The sequence below is a fragment of the Branchiostoma belcheri genome, unplaced genomic scaffold (genome assembly GCF_001625305.1).
Source record: "Branchiostoma belcheri isolate BF01 breed outbred unplaced genomic scaffold, Haploidv18h27 scaffold12, whole genome shotgun sequence".
NCBI lineage: Eukaryota > Metazoa > Chordata > Leptocardii > Amphioxiformes > Branchiostomatidae > Branchiostoma > Branchiostoma belcheri.
The window spans coordinates 2480738-2496662 of record NW_017802602.1 but is presented as its reverse complement, the minus strand read 5'-3'; the positions used below and the strand labels follow the sequence as shown (position 1 = coordinate 2496662).

At 39.8% G+C, this 15925-nt stretch overlaps 1 protein-coding gene across 3 annotated transcripts in view; it reads left to right on the top strand.

The window, feature by feature from the left end:
- LOC109462798 (3-phosphoinositide-dependent protein kinase 1-like) overlaps window positions 1-15830 on the top strand; it is a 22127-nt gene extending 6297 nt beyond the window's left edge. Inside the window, exons 2-16 of one of the 3 annotated variants that reach the window (XM_019759411.1) lie at window positions 373-615; window positions 4340-4382; window positions 4674-4811; window positions 5230-5311; window positions 5494-5556; window positions 7276-7373; window positions 7771-7846; window positions 8369-8437; window positions 8817-8913; window positions 9363-9542; window positions 10048-10310; window positions 10463-10520; window positions 10687-10784; window positions 11015-11069; window positions 11564-15830. In XM_019759411.1, coding sequence (XP_019614970.1) covers window positions 373-615; window positions 4340-4382; window positions 4674-4811; window positions 5230-5311; window positions 5494-5556; window positions 7276-7373; window positions 7771-7846; window positions 8369-8437; window positions 8817-8913; window positions 9363-9542; window positions 10048-10310; window positions 10463-10520; window positions 10687-10784; window positions 11015-11069; window positions 11564-11683 — 1683 coding nt within the window. In that variant the 3' untranslated portion in view covers window positions 11684-15830. Of the gene's footprint in view, window positions 1-372; window positions 616-4339; window positions 4383-4673; window positions 4812-5229; window positions 5375-5493; window positions 5557-7275; window positions 7374-7770; window positions 7847-8368; window positions 8438-8816; window positions 8914-9362; window positions 9543-9891; window positions 9958-10047; window positions 10311-10462; window positions 10521-10686; window positions 10785-11014; window positions 11070-11563 lie in introns of all 3 variants that reach the window. The other 2 variants (XM_019759410.1, XM_019759409.1) reach the window with 2 other exon arrangements.
- The last annotated feature ends 95 nt before the right edge of the window (window positions 15831-15925 follow it).

Sequence of the window (15925 nt, the reverse complement as noted above, 5' to 3'; positions counted from 1 at the left end):
GCTCTTTGGAGTTTCTTTTCTGTTGTAAAAAGGTGCAGCCCTCTGTGGTTCATGTCTCCCTTGAGCATGCTCAGGCAGATTGAAATGGAGATGGCCTAGAAAAATGCATCTATGTCACAATTTTTCTTAACTTCTGTATGGATTAATCATAGTTTTGAGGCATTAAACCTCAGAAAAGTGCAGAATTCTTTATGAAAGTATTTATCTATTCATTTATATGATAGTATTTAACTATTTCGTTTGGGGAAGGCCTGCAAGAAAGTACTAAGGTTTCAGGCCTCCCTGGCATATTTGCCCATTTTTTTTATTATTTGATTATGTCATGTTGTTGTACATATGTGCCAATAAACAATATCTGTTTTGCCTCTCCAGGACATACCTTCGAATCCGGACCCTGTCAGTAGCAGCACGTCCTCCCACCAGTCGGTGCCCCCTAGCGCCCAGCCAGAGGAACTGCAGGGAGCCACTGCGGCCCAGAGCCCAGGGAACATGGCCGTCCCCACGCCTGCTGCTGCCGGTGCTAGTCCCGCCACTCCCACACCCCCACAGCCCAGGAAGAAGACTCCTGCTGACTTCAAGTTCGGCAGGATACTGGGAGAAGGGTCCTACTCCACAGTAAGTCATGTGTGCTGTTCATAATCATAGTTGCTTCTCCAGAGCTCAAAATAGTGCATACCCAAGCCAAAGTGTGTTTCTGTGCTGCATGAATGCTCAAAGCTTTAATGCCTAGTTGATGCTGCATTGATGCTGACTGCCACGGCAATTTCATGGTAAATTATAGCTGTCCAAGATTCTGTCCCCAAACTGTCAACCAGCAATGCCTTGAACCAATTAGAAGGAGTAAAGCCGCATTGGTGCCATTTTCTGTCACGGTAATTATCCAGCAGTCATGCTTCACCTTTGGATTAACCCCATGTGTCCTCTTGGACTGGAACCATGGTTTTCAACTACGCTAATTTGAAGCTGTTTTGTTCCTAACGTTTTAGAAAGTTACATGTCCAATTATGAACTCCATGAAAATGGAGGTATTGTTTTGTATGTTGATTATGAGGGCATGTGAACTTTACAACCTTCGACTTCAACTTGATCTATTTTGGAATACGTGTATATCAAACTAATGTCTACAAATTGGGCAGGAAATATGGTACAGTTACAAACATCAGCTAGTTGCTTAGAATTAAGGTGGAAGAAATGAAAGTGTCATACTCCTTGTGGTTTTTGTTGTCTGAGTTTTGGTTTGCATGTTACTATGTCCACAAGAAGATGGTTGCAAGTTGCATAATCAGAAAACATGCACCAGATTGGGAGATTTGTAAAAAGTTGATTGACAGCATGTAGGGAGTTGTGGCATAAGGTCTGTCAGTATTTGTACCATTTTTTCATGAAGGAAGCAGAGCACAGTGTAATACTTTGACTATACTTGTATTTAACAAATGTATGTTGGTGAAAGACTGAGTATTGAGCAATCACTCCAAAAAAGTACCTACTACTACTTAGTACTAGGCAGACAATGTATTTTGGTCTCAATTACATACTAGATTAGCTGTCTGATACTTGGGAGCCCTCACATATCCCTGTTTATAGCTAAATGTGTCCTTACACAATGGGAGCAAGCCTCCTTCTGATTTGGGTCATTAGCACCCACTGAGTGTGGAACACCAGTAGCTAGATGTCTCACAAGCTGTTTTGGGACCACCAGGTCCTGTATTTACTTAGGATAACAAGGCAGACTGATGAGCTCCCCATGTGCCTCTATATACATTTTTGACCTGGGTGACCTTTTGATCACCCCTTCCCCTGCTGGGCTAGCCTAGATGTTGGCATGTTGTGGATTTGATTCCTAACAGGACATGGGAACTTAGCTGGGAACTTAGGGAAAAGACTGTTCTTGTTGAGGCAAAGCAAAAATATATATGATCACCAGGACATACAAGGTCATATATGGTATGACTGTCCAACAAGGAAATGCAACATTTGGTTCTCTCTACATTTGGACCACATGCACATGTCCTCAATGTACATTGTAGCTATTCACTAATAAAACAGCCAAGCCTACTGACATACATGTAGACAATGGCCTGTAAGTCTACCTAGCAAGCGCTTCGGGGTTTACTGTACATTGTATGAGAGAAATAACCTCCGGTACAGCACATTGAAACCTTGCTGAAACAATGTAGCCAGTGTATAGGCCCAGTGTACAGGCCACATACCACCTTTAGCCATGGTACACATCAGGGTACATATCCAGGCCACAGTTCTGTCATGTGATAAGTCTGGAACTGAGTCACCTGATAAATATGGAACCACCACTAGTTAGGCATTTTTGTTTGGAGAAGTTAGTCAATTTGAGTTGGAGTTAGGGAAGCTGTTACTGTAGCTTACTCCAGTGTCTAAGGCCCTCTCCTTGACTTTAGTCTGACAAACAAGTGGCAGACATACATTGTAAGTCTGAATTGTGTTGGAAAAACATATATCATTATCATACAGTGCTAATATGTTCCATTCTCCCATGGCAGAGTTATCCGGTGGCAAATGCGTTAGTTTAGCCTTGCTGTAAGTGTAGGCAAGCACCCCTGCCTCAGGAGGATAATGTTCCAATAGAACACTTTTTTAAATGTGTTCTGTAAAAGGTCACATTTTTTATGCAGATAAAACTGCTTTAAAAATGTAACTTTTTTACAGTTTAAAACACCATGTAAGTATTTGTTTGGCTGTTAGGTAATAATCTATACAAGGTTCCATAATGATTGAAGATAATTCTAGGTATTCTACTAGGTGTATTTACCTTGGCATTAGACTAGTGAGTTCTTGTATTGTGCAGTCAGGCTTAGGCCCAATCTACACACCCGTTTTTCATGACATTGGGACTGGTTACCCCGGGAACAGCTTTTCCTTTAATATTTTGCCATGTGAAGAGATTTCAATCTTCAAATTTTCTCACAACTCTGGAGTCATCACCTGACAGCATAGTTTGGTTTTAATATTAGGTCATACATGTAGGTGCTAAAAATGTACATTATTGGTCAAAAATAGCCAAAAAGCCCTATGTTACATAATTTTAAAGTGGTGTATGTCGAAAGCGTGAATGACATTCTTTGGACATGTGTCCAAGGTATCCCCATAACAAATTTCAGGTCATTTGGATTTAACATTAGGGAACAAGAGTCAAAAATGTACATTTTTTGTCAGAAAATAGCCAAAAAGCCCTATTTTACACAATTTCAAAGTGGCGTGTGTCTAAAGCTTGAATGAAATTCTTTGGACATATGTCCAAGGTATCCTCGTATTGAATTTCAGGTCATTTGGATTTGATATTAGGGCACAGGAGCCAAAAATTTACATTTTTGGTCCAAAAATAGCAAAATAGCCCTATTTTTCACAATTTCAAAGTGGTGTAAACTACTACTACTCTAGTCTTCAAAGGCCTACATGACCCTTCATATACACAAAATGGATAACCAAGGGTCTAGACCAGAAAGGTGGGGGCGGGGCCTGTGGGCATTGGTGCCATTTCCTGTCACGGTAATTAAAGCCTGGATGCCTGAGTAATATGGTGTGACTGGCTGTAGTCAGGGGAAGGAGATCATACATTGCTAGAGTATGGGGAGCCCAGAATGATAAATGATGATTAATGGTCAACACCTCAGTGCGGCATCAATGCCCAATTGCCCAGGGAACTGGATCAATGCAGCATCAATGCTCAAAGTGCCAGATATGTGCAGCACCAATGCTGCACCTGTGCAGCACTAAATACCTCTTTCGTGTGGGTAGTGCAAGTGGGGTTGTGTGGTGCCAGAATGTGGGGTTGTGGGGTGCCAGAATGATCATTATCATGATCGTGGACATTAACAGAAAAGAAACAAAGGAACAAAAGTCTTTCGAGCCCTGAATGGTCACAGTGAAAATATGAAAACATTTTAAAGTTTCTAGTATTTATAGCCATTTGCAAACAAACACACAAGACATGCAAATTTATCTATTAATGTAGATCTTGTTCCCCGAGGTTTTGCCAACCAGCATATATGTTGACTTTGAAATCGGATGCAAACAGCGTATATAAAAATAATGTATATTCAATCAAGCCTGCATGTATCTGAAAGCTATTGTTCCAACTTGGGGTATCAGAAAGAAAAGGCCACCATGGCATTAGAAATTCAGTCTTTCAAGTATACTGTAATTGCAAACATCACAGAACTACCTCACATGTATCTTTTATGTAGAAAAAACAAACACAATGCCTTCTATTTTCAGAACTGGTTTTGTACCATGTTTTTTTTCTTTAGGAAATTGTTTTACTTTGCTACTGGGAGAGTAATATTATATGTCTTTGATGTTTCAGGTTGTTTTGGCAAAGGATGTCAATACAGGAAAGGAATATGCAAGTAAGTACTGTATAGTCTTTATTTTTATAGGTGTATATGGATTTTATTTGCTCTTACTGTCTCTAAAGTATCAGTTAAGAATTAATGGCAGTCTTTTATGAACTGTCTTCTGTGTAATCCTAAATTCTGAGTGGTACAGGTAAAATTTGTCTGGTGCAGATAATTTGATTGTTGTTACAGTTTGAGTAAAAGACATTATTTTGGAAAAATATGGAAAAATACTCAAATAGTTAGTAACACACAATATCAAAGAATGTAAGGTTGCTGACTTTTGTCCTTTTTTTGTTCCAGTTAAGATTCTGGAGAAGAGGCACATCATCCGAGAAAAGAAGGTTCCGTACGTGACGCGGGAGAAAGACGTCCTCAGCAGACTCAATCATCCCTTCTTTGTCAAGCTGTACTTCACCTTCCAGGATACTGAGAAGCTGTGTATCCTTCTTCAGTTATCACAAGTCAGGCTTGATATAACTACAATGCTGATTCAAAATTAAACAAAATTGTTTCAACTTGATTATTCTTAAGAATCTGTATATGTATCTATATAACTGCCCTTTGGCATAACACACCAGCTTCTGTATCTGTATAGCCGGTATAACCGCCGTTTGGCATAACAAACCAGCTTCTGTATCTGTATAGCCAGTATAACACACCAGCTTTGCAGGCACGTAGCAGCTTGCTACACCGAAGGACTTTTCACACCTAACCCTTGAATGTGTAACTCTAAACATTATTTAAAGCTATCTAATGATAATGCCCCTACGTATACTGTACTTGGTGACAGCGAGTTCCACTACTCTGCTGTTACATATTGAGCATTCCCAGATGCTCCTTAACAATCTAAACACAGATTTTGGTCTAAGTTATGCCAAGAACGGTGAGCTGTTGCCGTATATCCAGAAGCTGGGTTCCTTTGACGAGGAGTGCACCAGATTTTACACGGCTGAAATCATCCTGGCTCTGGAACATCTGCACGGACTGGGGATCATCCACAGGTGGTTATAATTTGGCTTGTGGCTTTTACAGAAGTACATGTAGAGAATGGCTCCAACCCTAGAGTAGAAGTTTGTAATGTTAGGACACAGTGTAGTTCCTTTGACGAGGAGTGCACCAGATTTTACACGGCTGAAATTATCCTGGCTCTGGAACATCTGCACGGACTGGGCATCATTCACAGGTGATTATTAGCATGAAGGTTCATCTGTGTTAGTATACTTCATTATGACCAAAATGGCTAAATGTTCAGGCCAAAACTGAGTAAATTGGGACTTCTACCCTTCTACTGCAGTTTCTGGGATGTGACGTTGAAAACACAGCAGAGGGTTGTATGTGCCAGATAACCGCGAACATGGCCGATAGAGTCGACCAAAAATTTACACAGTGTTGGCCTGAACGTTTAGCCATTTTGGTCATATCACAGGTGATTATAATTTGACTTGTAGCTTTTACAGAAATATATGTAGAAAATGGATCCAACCCTAGAGTAGAAGTTTGTAATGTTAAGACACAGTGTAGTTCCTTCGACGAGGAGTGCACCAGATTTTACACAGCTGAAATCATCCTGGCCCTGGAGCATCTGCACGGACTGGGGATAATTCACAGGTCAGTACAATTTGGCTTGTAGCTTTTACAGAAATACATGTAGAAAATGGATCCAACCCTAGAGTAGACGTTTGTAATGTTAAGACACGCTGTAGTTCCTTTGACGAGGAGTGCACCAGATTTTACACAGCTGAAATCATCCTGGCTCTGGAACATCTGCACGGACTGGGCATCATTCACAGGTGGTTATAATTTGACTTGCAGCTTTTACAGAAATTCATGTAGAAAATGGCTCCAACCCTAGAGTAGAAGTTTGTAATGTTAGGACACAGTGTAGCTCCTTCGACGAGGAGTGCACCAGATTTTACACGGCTGAAATCATCCTGGCATTGGAGCATCTGCATGGACTGGGCATCATTCACAGGTGGTTATAATTAGGCTTGTAGCTTTTACAGAAATGCATGTAGAAAATGGATCCAACCCTAGAGTAGAAGTTTGTAATGTTAAGACACAGTGTAGTTCCTTCGATGAGGAGTGCACCAGATTTTACACGGCTGAAATTATCCTGGCTTTGGAACATCTGCACGGACTGGGGATCATTCACAGGTGGTTATGATTAGACTGGTAGCTTTTGTATGTATGTATGTATGTAACTTTGTAAGAGCCATAACCGTGAGCAGTCGTAGGGGCATCATGGCAGCCAGCAGCATGTCTGGACTTGCGCCATGATGTTTCTGTAGGCTTATAATCTTGATGGCGCCTATCTCCTCTCCAAGATTTTGGCTCATACAGACAGGGTTCGCCAGGCCTCCATCCGGGTGAATGATGTAAATCACCATTTACTTTAAAAAAAAAAAAACAGAAATGGCTCCAACCTTGGGGAATCTCTCTCTCTCTGTATCCGGTTTAGTGTCTGTTGTTCCCCATGTTCCGAGGGTTTGAGGTGCTTGCACACTGATCCTGGGGCTTGATGACAGCTTGCCATTTGCCTATGTCCTGTGGGTCTTGGGCACAGCAAATGTCACCAATAAAAAAAAAAAGATACAGTAATGGTTAAACTTGTCTGAGACAACCACCCAGGGACCATGGTCTTCTTAGACAAGACCAGTGGTCTTCCTTTACAGAAAACTGCAGCGAAATTTCATCCGTTTTACAATATACTGCCCTGTTGACCCAAAGACATTCATTACACAAAGTCATGCTGTCGAAATTAATGGCAAACTGGATGATTCCATCACCATTTCTCCCTAGTTCCCTGCATTCTAAAAATCCACCATTTCTTGTCATGAGATGATTTCCATATTCTATGCATACACTTGCACAAGACTTATGAGTTACATTTTTTTGTGTATAGGGACTTGAAACCAGAGAACATCTTGCTGGATGAGCACATGCACATTCAGATCACAGACTTTGGAACAGCTAAGATTCTAGACCCTGGTAACAACCAAGGTAAGGGAGTTGACAATCTTTAATTTATATCCGAAAATAGTTTTGTCAGGTTGGTAAAGTATAGGTTACAGTAGTTTTCTTTTACACAAGATTTCTCACTGAAACGTCAGCACTTAGGTGAGAAATCTTGGTTGTGTAAAAGAAAAGTACATGTACATGTAAATTTATTATGTTTACCTTTGTAGAAGGAAAACATATTGTTTTTGCTCTGTTCTTCTGTAAACTAGAAGGTAATGAAAGCCCAAAGTGCTTGCTGGAAGTCTGAAACTGAGTTCTTAATTTGTTTATATCAGTTGAAAAGTTTTACATAGAACTGCCAGAATACAACTTTAATATCCATGACTGAATGATCCAAGAAATGCACATTTTATAAACCTATTTTCATTCCTACCCACAGCGCGGGCCAACTCTTTTGTAGGAACTGCACAGTATGTTTCGCCTGAGCTGCTCACAAACAAAGCTGCTTGCAAAAGGTAAGCCTCTTCCTCTGCCTACATGTATGGTTATGCTGATTTTTGGCAACTGTTCAGGAGTAGAGCCTTTTGTGTATCCAAATTTTAGATTGTAAAAAAAGTATAAAAGCTGCTTGTAGAAGGTAAGCTTCGTTCTTCGTCTAGGGTTAAGTCAAGTAGAACTTGCCCTGATTTTTTTGTAACAGAATAGGAGCCTTTTTTGTATTAAAGTACTAAGTCTTGATTAGTGTAAAGTTGCTTTAGAAAGGTTTAAGCTTCTTTCTCTGTCTAGGGTGATCAAGTAGAAATTGTCCTGATTTTTTGGTAACACCTCAGAATAGGAACCTTTCTTTTGTATGAAAAGTTTAGTACTTTATTGGTGTAAAAGGCAAGCTCCTGTTTTGGCCTAGTGTTGTCTATTGCCTACTGTTGTCAATTGTTGTAAGACCACCCCAATAGTTGACCCTATTTTTCCACTTCAAAATATCTTCAAAGTACTGTATATTGCCTTGTTTCATTGATTGTGTATGTTCCCCTTTACAGCTCAGACCTGTGGGCATTGGGCTGTATTATCTACCAGATGGTGTCAGGGCTGCCACCATTTCGCGCTGGGTAAGGCTACTGTGTTTTAAGAAAGAAATTTTATCAGTCATTTAAGAAACTATCATCTTTAGAGTTTAAGGTACTGTCGTATGTTAGTACTAGTACATTATTACCTGTGGCACAATGGAAGTACATCTCAGAAAGCTAATAAATGTATTATATATTTTTGCTATAGAATTAAGTAAATTTACAGGTAACAAACTTCAACCAGTGAGCTACTTTCTGTGAATACTTTCATCAGGTTGGTAAGTCACTGAGTAAAGAGACGTCAGCTGAATAAAAGACTTGGTTGTGTAAAAAGAGTCTCTATACTCAATGAGCTACTTTTTTAATTTTTACTTATTGTGGAGGTCATTTTTTACATTTTTGTCATGTCATTTTTTTACAGGAATGAGTACCTAATATTCCAAAAGATTCAGAAGCTAGAGTATGACTTTCCTGATGGCTTCAACTCTAAGGCTCAAGACTTGGTGAAAAAGCTACTGGTAAGTCCGTAAATAATTTCATCAGGTTGGTAAACGAATGAATAGCAAAGTTCTTTGATCACAAGCATTTCTTTTTACAAGCCGACGTTTTGATGACCGTCTGTCATCTTCATCAGGGCAATTCTGACTGGTTTACTGTGCACTGACACTAGATGTTACTTGGTGCATAGTGCACTAAAGGTGTTACATGGTTCACAGTGCACTGTTACAATGTACTTGGTTCACAGTGCACTTAAGCTAGTTTTTACTGTTGACTATGCATTTCCGAACGTACTAACATCATTTACATACGTAAACCTACAAAAAATATTTGAGTGCACTTACCAGGCACACCAATTAACTGAAAAAATTTTGGTACACAGCTGCACATTTGGGTGCACTAAGGTGCACATGCACCCAGTATTTCCAGCCCTATTTAGTAATAAATGAAATGAAATGTTTTGTACCAGATTTTGGAGCCGACAGAGCGGCTGGGTTGCGAGGAGCGAGGCGGCTACCCCAGCCTGAAGGGCCACCTGTTTGTGGAGGGGATAGAGTGGGACACCCTGCCCCACCGGACCCCCCCTCGACTGCTCCCCTACCTGCCAGCTAACTCCCCAGACGCACAGGACCTGCGCAGTGACTTTGTCGTAAGTCTCTTTATTTTTATGTTTACCTTTGCAGAAGGAAAACATACTGTTTTGCTCATAAGGTCAATGACCTGGACCAGACAGCTGTCACCATGGTAACTAGTGTTGTAGCAGACAGCCTGTGGTGTTGGGTTACATGATGTAGCAAGGGATGGGTTACTTGGTCAGGAATGTGTTTGAGTAAGAATAAACAGAGCAGTGCTTTTTAAGGCTAGACCATGTGTGAAGGTAAACATTGAACTGCATTTGCTTTGCATTGCCTGATATTTTATATGTTTGTTGCAGTTCTTAAAGTTAAACATTCTACCAGGTGGCATTTTTAACACATTTACTCCCCTCCATACTACAGAGTGCCAAGGAGTTTGACAAGCGGCTGGATGACATGTCAATATTCTGTGACCTCCACGGGCTCGAGATCTCGTCCGAGCACAAACAAACCCCCTGCAGTTCTTAAACTTTCTGCCAGGTGGCATTTTTAACACATGTACTCCCCTCCATACTACAGAGTGCCAAGGAGTTTGACAAGCGACTGGATGACATGTCAATATTCTGTGACCTCCACGGACTCGAGATCTCGTCCGAGCTGAAACAGAAGGAAGCATCGGCCATGGAGAACGTCGTTCAGGAGAGAAAAAGCAGCGCAGAAAACACGCCAAAGGTGGTGAAGCCGAAGTATCGCATCCTGCCGCACAACAACAGACTAGAACTCAACATAGATAACGAAGAGAGGCAGAGGATCGTGCAGAAACAAAGACGAGAAAACAAGTGGTGGGTGACTCCAAACATTTCTTTGTTTGTTGCACTGAATCAACTCAAAATGCATAATATATATCAGCTGGCATATATTCTTCATACATTTGAAGAAAGCTCCTTTTTGTGGATTGAAGTGGCACTCATAATGATATATTTTTGTTGTTCAGGCACCATTTTGTAGAGGGTAATATCATCTTGAAGATGGGCCTCACAGACAAGAGAAAGGTAAAATTCATTTAATATCCATTTTGTTTAAAATTAATGACTGGTTTGTACAACAGTACAACTGTTTTGTATTAAACATGTAGCTTATGAACTGTTTTGTATGCTAGCTAAAGTGTCAAAGTATGTTAGGCATTGTTGACTGAGTTGTGTTTTGATGTTTTTCTAGGGTCTGTTTGCGAGAAGAAGACAACTACTCCTGACAGAAGGGCCACACCTGTACTATGTAGATCCTGTTAACATGGTGCTGAAGGGAGAGATACCTTGGTAAGGAAAAACTTCTAAACATACAGTTAACTTGTATATGAAGGTTAGACATCCAGGTAATAAATTAAGATACGCCAAAAAGAAGTTACTCAAGCAACTGGATATGATTTTGGAAATGGTCAGACGTTTCAGGTAGCATCCACTAAAATCTGACCTCAAAGTAACAAAAAGTATTGTACATGTATCTGTGAGAAAAAAAGTTTTAAATTACAATATTCTCGCACTCCCAGGTCACCTGAGTTGAGACCAGAAGCCAAAAATTTCAAGACTTACTTTGTCCACACGGTGAGTGTGATACTTAAGACATCATTTTTTTTCAATGTAAACAGATCTTGTTAGGTAGGTTAACAATGTCATTGTGATATTTATTTTGTCACTACAAGGTGCCAGTACCAATAATCATACAGATTGTCACTACCAGGCGTCAATACCAATATTATTTGACTATATTGTTATTACATGATTGAGTGAGTGTACTGTATACAAACTTTCAGAAAGCCATCATGATAGTGACTGTAAAACATTTCACAACACCACAGTATGAAGAGAAACAATCTATATTTGCAGCCCTTAAAAAGGAAACATTTTTTTTTCTAAAGGGAAGGAAATATTTGCCTGCAGCAAATGCCCTGTTTTTTTAGTGAACAATAATGTTTCCACCCACAGCCTAACTTTACCACTGGACAGCAACGCACTCCAGTGGTAAAGGGAGGGAAACATTTGGCATTTGCCTGCAAATTCTCTTCTTTTAGTGAATAGTAATATGTTTCCGCCCACAGCCTAACCGAACGTACTACCTAGAGGACCCAGACGGCTACGCGCTCCAGTGGTGCAAAAAGATCGACGAGGTCCGAAGAGCTGCTTACCCCGAAATCAACCACGACGACGAAAAGAGATAACAACTTTGGTCTTGCCCGTCCATTCGTTCCCTCGCAATACAGAAATGTACGTTATGCAGAGAACTTCCATTCCTACTACAACTACACCTACATGTACATTTAACAGGGATGCCCATTCTAGCACTGAGCGCTAACCTGGCTTTTAGATAGCCTCCGTAGCAGGCTTATAGAACTGGGGGTTTGGTGGTCTTCGGCTGTTTTCTGATTTGCTCAGTTCTAAAAACGGAGGTAATTCAACCAGGCCGGCTATGTTGTCTATATGCATTCAGAAAATAGCACAAAAAAGATCCAAAAGGCCCTGAAGACCCCAAAACCCCAAGTTTTTGGCATGCTATGGAGGCTAGCTTTTAGAGAGGTCCACTGGCCTGTTAATTGGTAAAAGAAACTAGAAGCAATGCTTAAATCTAAAGGAAATAAAAGTATGTTGTTCTACCACTAAAAGTGCTTGGGTAATTCATCCCAGCAGAGCAATACGTGGCAAAAATGGCTGTCAGCTTTTTAGGAACGTTGCTGCTTGAGTAAGTCAGCAACAACTTTGTATATTAGACAAGAAAAGTGTGCAGGGGCCTAAAAATGTGAGGTTATCAACATTTTAGATGCAAGACTGGGTATTATAAAACAGTACACCTCTTTCGATATTATGACTAGTTCGTACTCTTCCAAGCTCAAACATCTAGACCTGGGTGGCTGTTGTTGTCTGGATTTGGCTGTAAAAAAAGGGATGCCAGAAAGGCAAAGAAAAAGCAGTTTTATCTCAGTTATATCTCAGTTAACATGCTGTGTAAAAACATGAAAGTCTGGCATGCACGGGCAATGGCAAAGAAATTTTGGAAAGTATCTTGTTTTGGCTTAACCAGGAACTTTGAGCGCACTAAGTCTTGTCTCTGAAGCACATAGGTACAACCTGTCAACACTCATCATCTTTATTTGCTAACATGAAGGAGTCGTGTCTTGTTGTTTGGTTTCTTGTTCTGTTACGGTAGTCAGGCATACAAATCTACTCATTTGCAGGTTTTGGACAGCTGTGTTCGTCACTAGGTCAATCTTATTGTATCTCAACCTTAGGTTGTCTGTTGTATCGTGTGTCCAGAGTACCTACGCTTACATACCTCACAACACATACACGTACGTTTTCCAGACAGATAATAATGCTTGAACACTATCAGCCACCGAGGGTTACATGTAGCTATAGGCTACCTCATGCACTCTACAAAACTCAGAATATCACTACAGTTACATGTATGTACCTATATGTAGTTGGTCAGCAGAACGTACTGCACTTGTGTGAAAGCAGGTTGCTCACCGTTTTTGTTGCTTGTTTGGTCAACGGTGCATCTTAATTTTGCCTGTTACGGACGATATCTTTTCCAACACAACACTTGAAAACTACATGTATAGACAAGATGTCATCCTTAAATATGCGAATACTATGTAACCTTATACAAGATGTTCTGCTGAAGTGCTGTACACAATACATTGCAGGTTTATCACAGGCGCATTATGTTCTGCTGACATGCTTTGATAATATGTACCTCCATATAGAAGACTACCTCTTTGTCTGAGACACTCCTGGCCAACCTTTGCTTTCACAGTCACAGTTTTGCTTTTTTTTAACTCGTCATTTTTTGCTAAAGAGATAAACTTTCTCTAATGCTCACAATGGCACATGTCGCTTTTTTTGGGGGGGCAACATCTCATGAGCGGAGCCTATGTGTTTGTTTTTTAAATGCAGACAATAACTGGTCTACTTATTTTAATGCTTGCACTGTTCATCAGTGAATGAAGGTTGAGCACTTTTGAACCAGATTTCAGACTAGCATGGCCTGCAGAGCTTCAAACAGCCATCTTTCTACAGTGAAGTTAGACTTAGTGTAATCGCTCCACCCTGCATGAGAATTCCCGGATAAAACTTTGAGGGGTTGAAAAAAGTCTAACTGCAGAAAAACTGAAGATTTATGTTTTGCAGAAACTGTAAGAAAAAAAATCCAAGAGAAATTTTGTGGTTGTACAATTTTAAGCTGGCTAGATGGGATCCCAACACTTTTATTAGGGAACAGTTAAAATAAGCTGCTACATGGTTTGAGCTGTGCATTTGTGGAGTGATGCGTTGTAGAAAATAAGACTAAGGCCCCCTGAGATAAAAAAAAAACACGTCTGATCATGGTACGTTGTACCAAGCAAGCATGATAGAGAACAACTGTCAACAAATTAGGGGCCTTCTTGCTCTTGACCTCCCACATATACAGTTTAAACTCTGAAACAGCTTATAAGAAGGTGATAGCCATTTAAACATAAACATATTAGAGAGAGAGAAATCTGATACAAAATGTAGAAACTTGCAATAAAACTCTATAACGTCTCGCTGACAAACAAAAACCATGATTAGGCCTTGCCCTTATGTGAAATATGTGTGTATAATGTTGGTAATCCTCTTGTACAATGTAACTAAGGTAATGCGTTTGCAGTTTTCAAACTATAGAATGTACTGTATAAGTTATGTCAGAAATGTTATATGAATGCTGGATTGATTACGTGGCTGTCGTGGCAAGAAGAAAACAATCCTATAATGTTGTGCTTATGTGTTTTAGGAGTTGATGGTAAATCCGAGCTAGTAGATGTATCCATTGCTCCAGTTCCTTTAGTCCTTTTGTATGTGTAGTTTGGTACACATGTATATTGGTGGCTCCTCGAATCGACCCAAGTCTGACTTCAGTGTACTCTTTTGATCGCTTGCCCCATTGCATTATATGTTTTTTGTGAAAAAAGGATCATTATTTTGACATGTGGATATTGGCCTGAAATGCTAGCAAGAGCTCGATGCTATAGGCTGACATCTTACATTTCGATGCCTGTCAGACATCTTCAGAGCTTCTGACTAGAGGCATCGAAACGAAACAAACACTACTGGTTGTGTAAGAAGAAAATCCCTACATCCTATGTTCAACCAATCTGATGAAATTGTTTTTGAAAGCCCTTGTTTCAGTCTTGCCCATGATTCTTGGTCACACAACTTTTCGTTTATCTAAGAAAAAGGTCCGTTAAGAAAATAAGACTGTCAAGAGTGTATTGGAATTCTTAACTAGACACTGGTGCGTGCTGTACAGCATTAAGGACACCCCCGCACATTGAATGAGACAGGCCGAAAACTGTAAGAAATAGAGCAAATACAAACTGGCTGTGATTGTAGAGTGAGGGACATTCCAAATGTACACGTTACATGCAGTTAGCCACAATTTTTGTTGTTCAATGGCTGTGTACTGTGTATTCGATAGCTTGTTATACACATACAGGTTGTATGGTCCTTGTTTTACAGTTATTGAGTTGAATCCATGTCTAATATACTGTCACTTTGTACCCACTATTATGCTGTGGATGGTCCCAGTTAGTTACAGGTTTGCCTGTGAAAAAAAAAACTTGTTCTGTTTTAGCCCACCATCCATGGAGGCGGCCATCTTGTTTTGGAGGCGGCCATCTTGTTTCATCTATTTTCATGTTGTGCACAGTTTAATGGTATATGGGAATGAAAAAGAGAAAAACGACAAAAAATGTTGGTAATTATTTTCAGTAAACTGTATTATGTATGGAGAACTTGTGTGTAAACATTACCAGCTGTGTATTTAATGTCTAGAGAGTTGAAATTTGGAAGAAAAAAATGTATGCTATGCTATGCTGTTTTAGCTTTTGAAATATCGCAGTAGCATGATTGTATTGTTGAGTTTTGGAGTTTTCTTGTGGCTGGATCTCATAACTGTTCTATAATTTTATTTTGTTGTTTTGAAGAATGATGGAGTTTCGGAACTGCAGTTAAACAACTTAAATCAATATAATTGCCCACATTTAAATGCCATCAAAAATGTTATTCAAGTTTGTTGAATACATCCAGAAATTTTAACTTAGTTTGAAAAGAATCCAGCCACAAAGAAAGCACAATAAAAGAACTCCATATTGAATATAGCTGAAACGGGTTCAGATATAGATTTTATGTGGTACTTAATGTTAAGTAATGAAACGTACATGTATGTCACTCTGTTGATGACACTTGTGTGCTCTACGTGTATATCAATGACTTCTGTCTATGGCGATATGTGATATTACAGTTTATATTGGGACGATGAAGATCAATTAAAATATGCCACTGCTTCCCTTTTCTGTGTGTCTTTTTTTTTTCTTGAATGCAAAGCGTTTCTTCAATGTACAGCTAAACATTAGGTATTGCTACAAAATAGTACTAGTCTAGTACTA